This window comes from Chelon labrosus, assembly GCF_963514085.1.
Source record: "Chelon labrosus genome assembly, chromosome: 13".
NCBI lineage: Eukaryota > Metazoa > Chordata > Actinopteri > Mugiliformes > Mugilidae > Chelon > Chelon labrosus.
Genome location: NC_140346.1, coordinates 19,363,429 through 19,380,167, shown reverse-complemented (window position 1 = coordinate 19,380,167; position 16,739 = coordinate 19,363,429). Strand labels below are relative to the sequence as shown.

The following is a 16,739-nucleotide window of genomic DNA, read 5'->3' as shown; positions in this document are numbered from 1 at the left end:
ATATTAAAGCACATTTCATACATACTGCCAAACCAAATCTTGACTCTGCCTATCCCACATAGAGTCCTATACAAATCCTGATTTTGGTCAAAGTGGCTTAAGACCGTAACGGAGAATTACTGTTTTTTACAACCTGGACCTTATTTCTGGCGTAAAATATGACCTTTTACTCACCCATATAACTTTGGTGTCATTTGGAGTCATTTGGACGATATTTAGATCCGTGTATATCCATATAGTGTAAGTGACTGGGGCACCAAAACGCAGTCTCTAAATAACGCATTATCTGCCATGAAACTCGTTAATTTCACCGATATTTTGTTATGATATGCTAGTGCTATTCCCCGTTGAGTCCGGAGTTACCTGTTATCATCATCCGGGGTCTGTAGATTGACCTACTAACCTCTGACCTGGATGATGTAATCTCTGAGTTATTTAGAGGCTGCGTTGCGGTGCCCCAGTCACTACACTGTAAAAAATTGCAGCCTCATTTAGTTATGTCCACTTGCTACCTCTCTTTAACACAAAGAGCTCTGACAAGTTTTGGATTTTGAACTCAGCTTTACAAGTTTTAGAAACTAAAACTTACAGTTAGTCGTTGTGTTGACTATTTGAGAATTCTGTCAGATTTGTATGTGTTGATTGAACTTGAGGTTGTAAGTCATCAGTTTAAAAGAAAACAGGAGGGAAAAAGGCGGGAAACTAAAACTTATAGTTACTCATTGTATTGACTATCTGAAAATGTTGACAGATTTGTATGTGTTGATTGAACTTGGTTTTGCAAATCATTAGCTGGGGAAAAAAGGAGAGGAAAAAAGTGGGAGTGACAGAAAAATCTATTTTCTGACTTTTTAGTTAAAATGTCTTCCTTAAACCAAGGGAAGGTTGAAGCATGGGAATAATAATTTATAATCTGCAGTACACGGCAGATAGGTCATACATCGAATTCCATCCAAAATACACACATTTTGCGGTAAACAATAAAGGACTGCTTCCAGCGGCGGAACGAGACTATTTCGCTGACAACGGCCTGTTAACGGAGGCGGAGCAATAAAAGACTAGGTGCGTTCGACTTCATGCAGATCTGACTTGACGTGATGCATGCTGGGTTGAACAAGTTAATTTTAACCAATCATATTCGAGGTCTATAGCATGGACAACCCAGCATGCATCACGTCAAGTCAGATCTGCGCAGATCTGCATGAAGTCGAACCATGAGTTGAACACGCCTATTGAGAGGACTGGAAGTTGGACGGCTGATCGTGCATGAAGGGCCTCTGCAGGATGCTTTTACTTTCGAAGTCTTTAATGTGGCTATGATAGTAGAAGAGAAGATCATCCTACACGACATCAGATGTGCCCACCGGCAAGGTCATCATGAGGATTAATGAGTCTCTCATTTGCCTTATTAACTTATGATGATGATGCCTTATTGAACTTATAATGTTCAATAAATGTATTTTTGGACAAATGCAAGAATTCAGTGCATTCTGTCATGTAGCATGTAAGTTGTAATAAATTTGAAATTTAAATCCTCTTAACTTGAAATGGGAAGTCATATAAACATAGTAAGTTATTTTGACACAAAACTGTGAGTTACAATAATGCAGAAACATGTGTTTGTTCAACTAGCTAAGGAAAGTTATTGTATTGGTGACGTTTAATTTTTTTTTTGTTTTAACTCGCATTATTGAGTTGAAACAAAAAGTGATAAAACATTGAATCAACTTTGACAACTTCAAAAACAAAGTTGAGCCAACTACAACAATTTAGTACAATCAACTTTTTAAACTTTAATTTCTGAGTTGAAACAAAGATAAACCTCAAGTTGAGTTAACATGCGTTTTCAAGGCAGCAGGTGAACTTTCATTTGCAAGTTTAACTGACTTGAATTTTTTTACAGTGTACCACTATATGGATATACGCGGCTCTAAATATCGTCCAAATGACTCCAAATGACACCAAAGTTATATGGGTGAGTAAAAAGGTCATATTTTATGCCATAAATAAGGTCCAGGTTGTAAAAAACGGTAATACCCCTTTAAATTTCTAGGAAAGCAGATGGACATGTTTTCCCTTACTTTATTTAAATGAACATGACTGGAACCTCTGCAACTAGGAACATTTTATTAGAGGGCAGATCATAAATATATAATATATAATAATAATATTCACAATATATACTGGTGTTCACAGTGCAAGATAGAATTAAATAATTTATTTGATGTAACGGTTCAAGAAGAAAATGAACACCAACACTATTTAAAGATTTGTAGGCCTAACAACATGATATGTGTAGGTTACGTGATTCAGTTTGGTAGAAAATAAGAGAGGAGTGGCCTCAGTAATGGTATAGCTCTGCACTAACAGATGTGAAATCCAATGCTGTTACAATAGCACTGAAATTACATGTTCATTTAACTTTTTTTTTAGAATCACTTTGGTGCCCCCTTCCCCATCATACTCTTCTTTGTATTCTTCTCTGGTTTTAGTAGGATGATGTAACATTTGGGGAAGAAAATACAAACTAGGAGTCCAAAACTGGAGGCCAGGATAGCAAATATTTCTACGGCGACGCTGAACTTTCCAGGAGAGCTGACATACGCTGGGATAAAAGTGATCCACACTGCACAGAATATCAGCATGCTAAAGGTGATGAATTTGGCTTCGTTGAAGTTATCAGGCAGTTTCCGAGCCAGAAAAGCAAAAATAAAACACAACATGGCCAGAAGTCCGACGTACCCAAGGACAGCCCAGAAGCCTACAGCTGAGCCCAGAGCACACTCTAAGATGATTTTATCTTTGAACTGCTTTAAATTCTTATATGGGAAAGGAGGAGAAATTGATAACCAGAGGACACATATGATAACTTGTATCAGAGTGAAACCCAGAACACTGAGTCTCTGCTGTGCAGGCCCAAACCATTTCATCACATTACTACCTGGAAGTGTAGCCCTGAAGGCCATTAACACCACCATTGTTTTCCCCAGAACACAAGAGATACAGAGGACAAAGGTGATGCCGAACGCTGTGTGTCGCAGCATGCAGGACCACTCAGAGGGCCGGCCGATGAAGGTCAGAGAGCACAGGAAGCACAGAGTCAAGGAGAAGAGCAGCAGGAAGCTCAGCTCAGAGTTGTTGGCCCTCACGATGGGAGTTTTCCTGTATTTGAAGAAAACGAATGCCACAACTGCCGTCATGCATGTTCCAAATAAAGATGCAGTAGTGAGGAGAGCTCCCATGATTTCTTCATACGATAGAAACACTGCCTCCTTCTTTATGCAGACATCTCTTCTCTCATTTGACCAGAACTCAGGCGGGCATCTCACGCAGGTGACAGAATCTGCAAATTTGTAGTGGAGAAGATGTTTTAGACGTTTCCATGCATTTTACACCTAGTACTGTTATAGTTAACCACAGTAATGTTACCAGTACCACATTATTGTGTTGATCCCCGCAAATACAAATACCTCTCTACCTTTACTCTACATGGTATTCTGACTTATACAGTAGTAACAGTTTCTTATTTCTTCTACAGTACCTTATCACAGTTATACTGCCGTCGGAACATTTTATCTTATTTAACTCTGTAACCTTTTGATTTTTTTTCTAAATAATTTATTGCATCTGTAGTCCAACTTTTTTATATTCTAATTCAATCGTTCATCACACATACTGTGTTGTTTATTTTTATTTTGTCCTATTTTTGATTTATCTGAATTTTACTTGCCAATTTGCACAATAAGGAGTTGCTGCAGTTACTTTCACTGCTGCTGTACCTGAACATTATGCACAGACAAAGTGCCGGATCGTTAACATTTGCGCATATGTGCATTCTTAAAAAAAGCAAATACACTGAGGGGGGTTTTGTGGTACACCTGAGTTCAAAACTTTGCATTAAACAAAACTGAACCTGTAGTGTTGCTTATTTCTCCCTCTGCACATCTTATACAGTCATAGCAGCAGACAGGCTTTCCTTTCTGGAGAACCTTGCGTGTTCCTGGGGGACACTTCTCACTGCAAACTGACACAGGCACCTGCATGAACACAATCCAAATGACGATTATTGATACATGTAATTCATGCATCAAAATTTTTTTATTTTACAAAAATACATAAAGGCTGTGGAATACTGAATTAACGTGACCATTTGGTAGCTAACCTGCTGTGAGTTCTGGGTCCAAATCAAAGATATATTTTGCAGATTCAGCTGTTTGTCTGCAGGTAAAGATGTATCATAAAGACCAACTGTGACAAAATCCACAATGTTGTTTTCTCTCGGCTGCCAGTTTATAATCTCGTACTTTGCAGCTGGATCTCCATTTTTGTTAAAGGAAACTTCATCTCCCTCCTTTGTTTTGAAACGAATCTTTTTTATGTGCTGCAAAATCTGAAAAGTGTGAATTATATGAGAACTGTGCAAGCTTGTTGCTTCAGGAACAACAGTTATAATTTATTGATGCTTAGCTCACCGTGGACGGATCCAGCTGCACCTTGATGTCACATGTTTGATTACAGCGGAGAATACTGTGAAGTGCATGGGCCACTGCATACACTCCTTTGTAGACATTGTTAAAGATAGGCATGAGAGACATATCAGTGAAGCTGTTATGGACTTCAGTCAGGTCTTCGTCTCCAGTACATTGTCTCTGATTCTCTGCTGGTGATTCTGACTGTTTGAACTTACAGCTAAATAATGCCTCCCAGAACTCTGTAAACATTTCATTGCTCGATGAATTCAGTGGCTTCACATCCAAAATGAACTCTCTCATTCCAGTGACATGTGCTTTGGGGATGGAAAGGCCGATGGCACCATCCAGGATATGTAACCTATCCAATTCCGCAGTTTGGGAATCAAATATCCATCCCTCACTGCCTACCCACTGGTATCCAGTCAATTTGTGCTTGGACAACTCGTGTATCAACACATCCATGTCCATGTGGGAAAGGAATGCAACAATCACTTTGGAGGTCGAAGCCTTGATAATGTTGATTATCTTTTCTATTTTGTCTGTTGGATCTGTTCTAAAGAAAGCTACAGAATACTCCAGACAGATGCCAAGCTGCTCTGCAACTTCTGTGAATGTAGCCATGCCATTATTCCCGTAATCATCATTATTTCTAATAGCTCCAACCCAGGTCCAGCCAAAGTGCTTTACCAAGTGGGCCAGGGCTCTGCTCTGGTAGTAGTCACTGGGTATTGTTCTGAGGAAGGATGGGTACTTAGTTTTGTCACTGAGACAAGCACATGTGGCAAAGTGGCTGATCTAAAAGGAAACGAGACATCTTATGTGAAAATGATGAAATTATAATTAAGAAAACAGCAATATAAGATCTAAAATACATAACTTTCACATTGCCACATATGTTTTGATAACCTGGAAAAATATACAGTAATCTTTCATTTGCACATGTGACTCTGTTTTTACTAGTCATACTCACCACTGGCATATGAAAGGGTCCTATGACAGTTGCTATTGCCGTGCAAGGAGAGGAAGAGGTTTCTCCTATTATGGCTTGCACCTGAGCAGGCGTGGTGCACGGTTTGTCGGATTGTGCAGACACATCTTCGTTGCCGTTAACCGAGGCCAGTAAAACTTTTACACTTCTGGCAATGGAGCCACATGTGTCATAGAACTTGTAGCCCAGAGAGATTCCTGGCAGCAGGTCTGTGCTGTTATTAATCTCCCCAATGGCAAAAAGCATAGCCTGGGCAAACTGGAACTCTCTGAAATTCAAACTGAAATTCATATATTCAGATACAAATAGTATTACAATCAGTTACATCTGGTAATAAAGAAAACACCATATCAAATAACAATGTACACTACTTTTTCAGAAACAGGGAAAATAAAAGTAATCTTTAATGTCTTGTGCCATTAATATTTCCTATTAAAGATTTGAAATCTAAACTGATTTCTATAGATTACCTGGTGCATTGCAGTGGCAGAGGTTTGTGCATGTAGCTATCTGTTCTGTCTTTCCAGCTGCTGTGAAAAGAGAAGATCCCACCCAGTATAATGTCCCCATCCTTAAATAGCTGAGGATCCTCAGGGTCCCCTATCTGCCTGCACACTGGGTCCTCAGCGTGAGACAAGGACGCCACCAACAAGAGCTGTAAGAGTGCCCAACCCTGTTCTGGCCACCTCTGTGTGGACGTCATGCTGTCTGAACAAGATAAACCATGTAAATGAACTACTTGCGCTGGTATTTATACATCTGGGAGCGATGTGAAAAAATAACAGAACAGCAATGTTTCATCTCTGCGGAGCAACAAGGTGGGGCGAGAGACGTTGGTCTAAATGTTTGTTTGAAATATTTTGTATGTGTTATCGTGCAGAAAAATGTACTGATATTCCATTTATATTATAGTTTTATATAATTTACAGTACAATATCTGCTTCAGCACAAATTTGATCTTTCTAAATCCTGGCACTGTGCAAAACTGTGATGCTATCAGCTAAAAAAAATCTGGTTGGTAAACAGTGTAAGATCCAGAAGATACAGAGTAATATTAGCAGTGATCTTGAGAAATATTTCTCCAGCCCGACAAGTGTAATCATAAATCATCAATCAGGAGTGCCTTGCTAACTTAAGGCGAACATTTCCCACTTTTCACATGGATATTCAATAAGTGTTGATGGGAATTTCATTCGGTTGAAGCAATATTTTTTCCTGCTATATTAGCAGAGAAAGCTGAGTTTGCCCAGCCTGGTTGCACAGCACCAGGGTGCATTGCAGACAAACTACCTGACCAGCTCGTGGAGATTCATTATTAAATTAAATTAAACTGGTCCACAATGAAACACATAATGAAACATAGGGCCTTCACAGGTTTAAGGGTGTTCATGCCCCCCTTTTTATGCATCCCCAAACATTTGCTTGATTTTGATATCCTAACAGTGTACACAGGTCGCCATCAAAGGCCTGCAGCTACTGAGCAAACATTGTATTATGTGCATTCACACATTAGCAAACTCAAGTTATCTAGGGGATAGTGTGTCTTTTCTCTTTCATTTTTGGCAGTGTGGCTAGCAGGTTTTGTGTGTGGCTTTGCGTTTCATTTCTCATGTAAAATATCATATACTATGTCATAGTCAATATATATGTGAATATATGTATATATATATATATATATATATATATATAGAGAGAGAGAGAGAGAGAGAGAGAGAGATACGTTTGACATCACTAGAGTTTATTGTTTCATTCTAATATTCTATTGTGTAGTGGGCATGTTTTTTGCCATTTTGCTTTTATGTCACTTTTTTTATTGTTTTACCTGTTGGGTAATTGAACAATAGTAAAATATATGGGTGCTGAATTACATAAGAGTTGTCTCTGCTTCTGGTACCGTTGGTATACTGGTAGGATTAGGTTAGAAGGAATCACATCAGGATGCTTGAGAACCGTGGAAGCAGGAGTGTAGCTTATACAGTAACTGATCAGTGATCGATTTTTAATGCTGAACTCTGTTGTTGGTTTGTCTTAACAGAACACAACTATTTCTGACTGTTGACTCGGTTATGACTGTTCACTCGGTTGTATGTACGGAAATCACATATAAGGTAACTCTTGTCTTTCTTCTTCACTCTGTATATGACTACAAAGAATAACACAACAAAGGCTGCCAGTTTAATGTAAAATTCAATATTTTTATTTTAACATTCCCTAATACATTTTGCACATATATAAACATCGATACATTTATTGGAAGGATTTGGAACATATAGACTTCATGAGTCATTTAATGTAATTAGAGTACAATGAGAACCTTCATATTTCCATATTTTTAAGGATCTAAACTAAATTACACCGATATAAAAATTACAGCAAACATTTGAATGCTTCATGGGATATCTCAAAGGCTTCTCTGGGCCCCTTTACTCATCAAATGTTTCTTTGTGTTGTTCTCAGGTTTTAATAAAATGATGTAGCACTTGGGCACAAAAATACAAAACAGCAGCCCATAACTTGAAGCCAGGATAGCGAATATCTCCACAGCTACAGTGAACTTCCCAGGAGAGCTGACGTACGCTGGGATGAAGGTGATCCAGACCGCGCAGAATATCAGCATGCTGAAGGTGATGAATTTAGCTTCGTTGAAATTATCAGGCAGCGTTCGTGCCAAAAAAGCAAGCACGAAGCACAGCATAGCCAGGAGCCCTATGTATCCTAACACAGCCCAGAACCCTACAGGTGACCCCAGGGCGCACTCTAAAATAATCCTCTCGTTGTAATGTTTCATATTCTTATAGGGAAAGGGAGGGTTGATCGTGAGCCAAAGTATGCAAATCAAAATCTGTATCAGAGTGAAACCGAGTACACTGAGTCTCTGCTGTGCAGGCCCAAACCATTTCATCATATTACTGCCTGGAAGTGTAGCCCTGAAGGCCATTAACACGACTATTGTTTTCCCCAAGACACAAGAGATACAGAGGACAAAGGTGATGCCGAACGCTGTGTGTCGTAGCATGCAGGACCACTCCGAGGGCCGGCCGATGAAGGTCAGAGAACACAGGAAGCACAGAGTCAGGGAGAAGAGCAGCAGGAAGCTCAGCTCAGAGTTGTTGGCCCTGACAATAGGTGTCTGTCTGTAGTGGAAAAATATCAGGGCTACTGCCATTGCCAGGCATGCGCCAACCACAGAAAAGGTGACCAACAGTATACCCATCAATTCGGTGAAGGTGAGGAACTCAATAGCTTTCATGTCACAGTTATTCCTCTTTTCGTTGGACTTGTACTCAGGAGGGCATTTGTCACATTTCACTGCATCTGAAAGCATAAAAATGTTTAGGCTGTACAGGACGCACATCTTCAGATAGACCAGTAAAGTGGCGACAGTGATTTTGCCCAAGAGAAACACAACGAGGACAAGGGTAAAGGCTAGGAACCCCGCTGTCTCACTTGTACTGTTGCTGAACTCTCCAGCAGCACAGGTGATGCAGTCAAAACAGCAGATGGGCTTCCCCTTAACGAAAGCCCTCCGGGTCCCTGGCAGACAGCTTTCACTGCAAACAGACCTCGGCACCTGTGTTACAGCAACAATATTACAAACTTTCTGGCTGTTTCAGAACCACGTTAAATACAGGATTTTGGACATGCTGTCTGTGTTAACTCACCTCGAGATTCTCTCCTGCCCAGATGGCAGTCACACCTGCTTTCATCTCAAACTGCTGGCCTTCAGGCTGGGAGGCGTCGTAGTAGCCGATGGTCTCAAAGATTATGTAACCCGTCTCATCCATCTGCCAGTTTACCAGTGCATAACGTGCCACGGGGTCACCCAGCTCATCAAAGAACACATTTTCACCAATCTTTGTGGTGAAATTGACCTGGGTCAGATAATGCAGCACCTGCAAGTGAACCGTGATATATTACTACACAATCATTTGCGTGTAGAGCAGTTTATGTTTTTGTTTTTGCGTTTACCTGCCATGCTTGCACATTTTCCCTATCAGCGCAAGTGCTGTTCTCAAAGGGCCCCTGTCCGTCTTTGCAATTAAACAGCATGTGCAAGGCGTGAGCAACAGCATATGTGGCCTTGTAAACATTATTCAGCAGGCTAGCGTCTGAAACATCTGTGAAGCGCGTCTTTACGTTCCACAGAGACTCCTTCCCGTCGCAGGCAACGAGAGGATTCCGGGCTTCAGTCTCCGGTTGGGGAGCCAGGGTGCAGCTGAACACGGCCTCCCACAACTCCACAAGTCCCCGATCCCCCGGCGTGGTGGAGGGCCTGCTGTTCGCGAGGAACTCCTGCAGCCCAGGGATGTGAGCGTTCAGTGCTGCAAAGCCCACCGCCCCCTGCACCACGGCGTAGTTTGCCGCAGAGGCGATGTAGCGATACGTGATCCAGCCCTCACTTCCCACCCACTGCAGGCCTGTCACATTCTGAGCATGGAGCTCCTTGATAAGTATGTCGAGGTCCGTGCCATCAGCAAATGCCATTATCACCTTAGAGGTGGATTTCTTTATGATATCGACCACCTCCAAGAACCACTTCCTGGGGTCAGTTCGGTAAATGGCCAGCGAGTACTCGACGCACACACCTTCCCTTTCTGCAGCTTCCAAAAAAGTAGCCATGCCACCATTTCCATAATCGCTATTTGTCCTTATGGCTCCTACCCAGGTCCAGCCAAAGTGTTTCACCAGCTTGGCTAGTGCTCTGCTCTGGTAAATGTCACTAGGTATGGTTCTGAAGAAAGAGGGATAATCTCTTCTGTTGCTTAGACATGCACATGTAGCTGAATGACTGATCTGAAGAAATAAAATAGACAACACATCTGAATATCATATTAGGTAGTGAAAACATTTCTCTAGAACAAAACAAGGTTTTTCATGACGGTTTATGTGTGCATACCGCCGAGACTCACCACAGGTATATGGAAGGGTCCCATGGTACGTGCAATACCTATCGTAGAAGTGGATGTGGTTTCCCCAATGACAGCATGAACACTGGAGAGTTTGTTACAGCTGCCTGCCCCGCTCTCATACCGGTTCATGAGGTTTAGCGATGCCCTGATGGACAAAGGGATACTCGGGCAAGAGTCAAAGATCGTATACCCCAGTGTCACTCCTGGCAGCAGCTCTGAGCTGTTGTTGATCTCTTCTATGGCAAATATCATAGTATATGCATACTGAAGCTCTCCTGGGTCCAGTCTGAACGAAGGAGACCAGAAAAAAATGCAAAATGAAAAGGCAGGCGATTACACAACACATACTGCGATAATATTTACAGTTGCAGTCTTCTCATCTCTTCCTTACCCTTCACACTGGATCGTTCCCGGGTTGACATCGAGAGCCGGACTGACACTGACTGGGTTCTGATGGAAGGAGAAAATGCCTCCAATGTTGATGTCTCCCTCCTTAGAAAACTGAGACAGTTCTTTTGTGCCGTATGGTTGACACACAGGCTTCCCTCCTCTCACAGCGAGGAGGGACAGAAGCAGCAGCTCTGCTATCATTAACATAGTTGCTCGACTGAGTGTTTGCCACTGAAAGGCCCAAAGAAACCCCCCTGAACTCTGAGCATTTTATAGGAGTTTTCTATCTGAAGGCCACAGAGAATTAGGTGCAACATTTACGGATATTGTCTTTGTCTCCACCAATGATGTCACCTGTGGGGTGACTGACAGGTGGATGGGCCTGTCGGGGGCCGGCTACATTTGCATCATCTTTGTTTTTTCCGTAACCTTAAAATAATGATTTCAGAAATACAAGCATGTCTTTGGGGAGTTGTTATTGTATATTTGGAATTTAAATAGAATGAAACTATATGAGAAGAAAGTTTCTCTTTAATAGGAAAAGAGACCACATACAGTAATCTTTCAATAGACTCACATTTTCTGACATTTAGCGAAGGACTACATGTGAACAGCTATGTAAATTTAGCTTATTGCTGCCATAATATCAGTCTATAATTAATAAGTTGTTTCTCTCACATACTGCTATGTCCTTATTATGTCTACTGATTAATCTGCTGTTTACACTTAGCGCTCATTTGCGGTGTGGAACATAGACGCCGTAGCCTACGCACATAGCCTACGCCGGCGCAAACCATTTCTACTTGTGCGCTCACCAGTCTGGCTCGCTCTGTAAAAATACACTACACAAACAGCGCAAGTCGGCACTGTGACTTTTTTTGCCAGTCAGGTTCATTTTTGTTTCTACTTCCTGCTTCACTTTCAACAATGGCGACCGAAATTGCACCAAAATTTTGGTGAAGAGAAGTCATCTTTGTATCTCCAAACCTCTCCAAACCTCCTCAGTTAACCCTTTCCTTAATGTGTTTCATCTTTACTGATTTAAAACAAACAGTTCAGAAAATGCGGAGATGGAGAAGCAGCTGGAAATACTAAAGAAAATAAATATTTACTCATTAAATATATGAATATTGGAATCCCCAGTTTTGAAGGTCAGTTAACCAATGAACAAACCAACTAAAAACTGATTTAAGAAACACAAAATCGTGTGTGGAAAATCTACTGCCTACCCTGCTAAAAACTAACTACCTTTAACAAAGAAATAACGAAATATAAATATAAAGAAATATAAATTACATTATATCGTAACGTGTATGCAACTCAAGTTCACCAGTAAATAACCTTCCTGTCTCTTTGGGACCGCTTATCAGTTACTCCAGACCAAGCATGTCAATCAGACCAATCAAATTCATGAGAGAGTTTCTTTTGAATGTCACCGAGTATTATACTTTAAAGTACCTCCTCTCTTCAACTCAGGATAGAGCTGGGAATTGTTTACAGGAGGAGCTAAGGGTCATAGTGAGTGATTGAACTGAAGTATTTATTAGTTTAAATTGATATAAGTCACAATCAAAGGATATTTTGGGATCTGGGAGTATCCCAGCATACTGTACCTATAAATTCCATAGAAAACACATAATGCCTTTGAATCGAATTACTGCTGAAAATAAACAACCTACTGTAATCACTCACTGCTATTTACAGCTTTTTCCAGTACAAACCCATATTGGACTGATTTGTGCAGATCTGTAACGTCATATTTACTCCAGACTTAAAAAAGAAATATTGCTGTGCCATTCTATATAATAAGTGATAGTCTTTTGACTAGTTTCTCCCCATCATATGTTTTTTCGTATTTCTCTCTGGTTTCAGTATTAAAATGTAACATTTTGGGGCAAATATACAGAAAAACAGCCCATAACTTGAGGCCAGAATGGCAAATATCTCCACAGCTACAGTGAACTTCCCAGGAGAGCTGACGTATGCTGGGATAAAAGTGATCCACACTGCGCTGAATATGAGCATGCTGAAGGTGATGAACTTGGCTTCGTTAAAGTTATCAGGCAGCTTTCTTGCAAGAAATGCGAGGATGAAGCAAAGAACAGCCAATAGTCCTATATACCCCAGTACAACCCAGAACCCAATTGGTGAACCTAAATGACACTCCAGAATAATTCTCTCAGTGGCATGAGCTGTGTTTTTGTAGGGGAATGGAGGGGCAAAAGCTAACCATACCACACAAACCAAGACCTGCAGTAAAGTACAGCTAACAACACTCGTTCTCTGGCGTGAAAGAGAGCACAGAGGAACCGTGTTCGCCGGCCTTTTGGCCTTAAAGGCTACGACCACCGCTATGGTTTTAGCCAAGATACATGACATGCACAGGGCAAAGGTTATGCCGAAAGCTGTGTGGCGCAGCATGCAGGACCACTCGGTGGGCTTGCCAATGAAAGTCAGAGAACACAGGAAACACAGCGTTAAGGAGAGGAGCAGCAGGAAGCTCAGCTCAAAGTTAGAGGCTTTGACGAGAGGCGTGTGACGAAGACAAAAGAAGACGCACGACACTGCCAGCGTTAAAACCGCTCCAAACAACGAGAAAGCAGCGAGCAGGGCCCCCATGGTTTCTCCATAAGAGAGGAACTCGATCACCTTTGGAACACACTGGCTGTTATTCTCATTTGACCAATACTCCAGTGGACAGCGTGAACACGTTGCAGAATCTGAATGGAAAACATGAAATGTGTTCAGGCTGTAAGCTGCATATTCAGATATTCTGAACATGTATTAAAATAAGTGTTGGTTGTATACACGATCTGCGACAAGCGGTTACAGAAAATGAATGAATGGATGAACATATACGGCCTAACATACAGGGGAGATATGTCGTCGTACATAACAGGAAATTTTAGGAAAGTTTCTGCTTACTGCTGGAGTTGCTGATCTCTCCAGCGGTGCAGGGGATACAGGAGAAACAGCAGATGGGTTTGCCTTTAATCGCAGCCTGCCGGAAACCGGGCAAACAGCTCTCACTGCAGACTGACACTGGCCTCTGTAACAAGAGCACAACTCAGCAGTGGCTCGTGCAATCCACGTGGTTAATTTATATTGCTTTATTTAGCTGATATTAACTTTTGTACATGTCTGAGTCCACACATAGTAGATTTAATAGATTAAAACACGTCATATTTGTTTTTTAGATGTTGTAAAGCTCCATATGACTTTCCAGATTTCCTGTTTCTAATAGAAATTTACAGTCAGTAATGTGACAGTATAACTCATTTTCAATTGAGTTGTCAGCCTTAAGTGTATTTAATGTTTGTTTCTGCATCCATCAATTCTCATCAACCTCCAACCGTTTTCCCTATGAAAATAATTCAGATATAAATTGATTGATACCTCTAGAGATTCAGCAACCCATGTTATGTTTATTCCGTTCATGGTAAACTGCCTTCCATCTGGTAGTGAAGCGTCGTAGCTGCCCACTGCCACAAACACGGTGTCTCCTGCTCGGTTTCTCTGCCAGTTCACCAGCTCATACGTCGCCGCAGGGTCTCCATTCCCATCGAAATAAACTCTCTCCCCCGACTGAAGGGTAAAATTCACATCTTGGAGATGCCTCACGATCTACCAGTGCAGAAAAGTGAGATGGAACATCAAATTTGAAATTAGAGAGTATTTAAATTCATTTCACACTTTATTAAATTGATTTCCTACCTGTTTGGGCTCTAAATAATCCTTCCACACACACGACTGATTCGCTGCATCACCGCTTTTCCCACATTTGAGCATGTCATGCATGGCGTGAGCTATAGCATACACGGCCTTGTACACATTGTTAGATATTCTAAGCTCTGACACGTCTGTGAAGGGATTCTTGACGTCCTGTAGTTTCTCAGAGCCAGAGCACAGACTCTGACCGTACAGACCGGATTGGAAGCTGCAGCCAAATGTTGCTTCCCAGAACTCTCTCAAGAGGTTGCTCTGTGGGTCCTGACTCGGGTTGACCTGAAAAAGAAAATCTTGCAGGCCTGTGATCTGAGTCTTTCTGATGGTGAAGCCCAGAGACCCTGTCAGTGTGCCAGAATACCTCTTATTAGCCAAATGACCGGCTGTAATCCAGGATTCACTGCCCACCCACTGCAACCCGGTCAAGTTCCGCTTCAGAGCCTCCTCAAGCAGAATGTCCATCTCGCCCTGGGCGAGAAAGGCAACCAAAACCCTTGCGGTGCCGCTACGGATCACGCTGACCACCCTCGCAACCTGCTCACTAGAGTCTGTCCTCGAAATGGCCTCTGAATACTCAACGCAAACCCCCTCCTGGCTTGCAGCAGCGATGAATGTTGCCATTCCATTGTTACCATAGTCATTGTCACTTCGGACCGCCCCAACCCATGTCCATCCAAAGTGCTTCATGAGTTTTGCCAGGGCTCTGCTCTGGTAGTAGTCACTGGGGATGGTTCTGAAGAAGGAGGGGTACTGTTTTCTGTTACTCAGGCAAGCACAAGTGGCAAAGTGGCTGATCTGATAAAAAGAAAAGAGAGAAGCAAAATATATAAATGACATTTGAGAGGTCAGAGACAGGCACTAAGGTATTAATAGACAAAATATTGATGTTCTAAATCAGCTGCATCTGTGGGAACCTTAAGTCTAACTGTAGCCTATTACTAGAAGCCACTGTCTGCTGGAAACATGAATATTTACCACTGGTATTTGGAATATCCCTGAAATCTGCAGCATCACAATTGTCGAGGATGACTCAGAGGCTCCGATGATAACATGAACGGACGACTGGCCGGAGCAGGTCTTTCCCAAAGTCCTTTCCTGTCCATTTATTAGACCCATCACTGCACGTGTTGAAGGCAGCGTTGAACCACAGCTGTCAAACACCTTATAACCAACTGAGATATTAGGCAGTAGAGAGCTGCTATTGTTAATCTCCTCGATGGCAAATATCATTGTTTGGGCAAAACGGAATTCTCTGAAATTTATCCTGAAAAGAGCAATAAATCAGACTTATCTGGCATCGTTTGAAAAAATCCACAAAGCCAAGAGCAAACGATGAACAATACCTGGAGCACGTGAGAGTTTCTGGAGGGTCTGTCAGCGAGAGGGAAGGCTTCGAGATTTGGCTGTGGATGGAAAAAGCTGCTCCGATGGTGATATCCCCTCTCTTAGACAGCAGGGGGAACTCTGGGCTCCCGAGCATCTCGCACGGAACGGCGTCTTCCTCTGCTCCGAAGGCTCCCTTAACAAGCACAAACAGTAACATGGCACAAATGCAGTCACACATCTTTTACACCCACAACCCCGTACCAGGTGGTCTGTCCCTGTCCTAAACAACATGTGTCTCCTTTAATGAGTTTTATACTTCTGCACGCGATGATGACTTGGGCCCTCTTATCAAATCACAGTGCAGTGATGATGTCAGGCTGCTCTGCCGTTACGCTCGAGATGAAATAATACATTAAGACCATGATCTCGTCATTGCTGTAATGTGTATATCAAAGTCTACAATCTTTACAGGAAATAAGATGTACCAAATCTACAACAGCGAGAAAAAGGAGCAAACTAAATTTGCTTTGCATTGCTATTGCCTTGATCTAATACTTCAATATTTACTGCTATAATACTGATTTTGTGCACATGTGCATGCACGTGCCTGTGACTAATGTATACTTTAGCTAACTCTGCAACCAAGGAGAACCAAGTGTAGCTTAAATTATAAAACAATACTGTAGTTTTATTTGTTTTTGTCATTTATGCGTTTTTATTTAAATTTGTATTATGCATTACTATATTATAATACTATATTATTATAATACTTATACATTCACCACGGTACTACAATATTCAATCTGTCCTGCACCTTACTGAACCATTTGCACTACCATTGCTGTTGCCATATTGCGCTACTGCCACTGTTGTACATCGGTGGATTTTAAACATATTATTTTTATTTTATTTTATATTTTGTAGTGT

General features: G+C 41.6%; 3 protein-coding genes across 3 annotated transcripts; all 3 read right to left on the bottom strand.

Annotated features, from left to right (window-relative positions):
- Positions 1 to 2,435: 2,435 nt before the first annotated feature.
- Positions 2,436 to 6,233, bottom strand: LOC311498597 (extracellular calcium-sensing receptor-like; the record flags this gene model as incomplete). The annotated part of the gene is made up of 6 exons (XM_084559258.1): positions 5,931 to 6,233; positions 5,443 to 5,740; positions 4,473 to 5,267; positions 4,163 to 4,390; positions 3,914 to 4,037; positions 2,436 to 3,343 (listed from the first exon to the last, which is right to left on the bottom strand). The coding sequence occupies exons 1-6, from the start codon at positions 6,161 to 6,163 to the stop codon at positions 2,436 to 2,438; spliced, it is 2,586 nt and encodes an 861-aa protein (XP_084415384.1). The 5' UTR covers positions 6,164 to 6,233.
- Positions 6,234 to 7,861: 1,628 nt separating this feature from the next.
- Positions 7,862 to 11,175, bottom strand: LOC311498598 (extracellular calcium-sensing receptor-like; the record flags this gene model as incomplete). Its single annotated transcript, XM_084559259.1, has 6 exons — positions 10,762 to 11,175; positions 10,371 to 10,656; positions 9,430 to 10,254; positions 9,123 to 9,353; positions 8,908 to 9,031; positions 7,862 to 8,775 (listed from the first exon to the last, which is right to left on the bottom strand). The coding sequence occupies exons 1-6, from the start codon at positions 10,965 to 10,967 to the stop codon at positions 7,862 to 7,864; spliced, it is 2,586 nt and encodes an 861-aa protein (XP_084415385.1). The 5' UTR covers positions 10,968 to 11,175.
- A 1,409-nt stretch (positions 11,176 to 12,584) lies between these two features.
- Positions 12,585 to 16,006, bottom strand: LOC311498607 (extracellular calcium-sensing receptor-like; the record flags this gene model as incomplete). The annotated part of the gene is made up of 6 exons (XM_084559269.1): positions 15,830 to 16,006; positions 15,462 to 15,750; positions 14,475 to 15,281; positions 14,157 to 14,384; positions 13,686 to 13,809; positions 12,585 to 13,480 (listed from the first exon to the last, which is right to left on the bottom strand). Exons 1-6 carry the CDS (start codon positions 15,964 to 15,966, stop codon positions 12,585 to 12,587), a joined length of 2,481 nt encoding a protein of 826 aa, XP_084415395.1. The 5' UTR covers positions 15,967 to 16,006.
- Between the last annotated feature and the right edge of the window lie 733 nt (positions 16,007 to 16,739).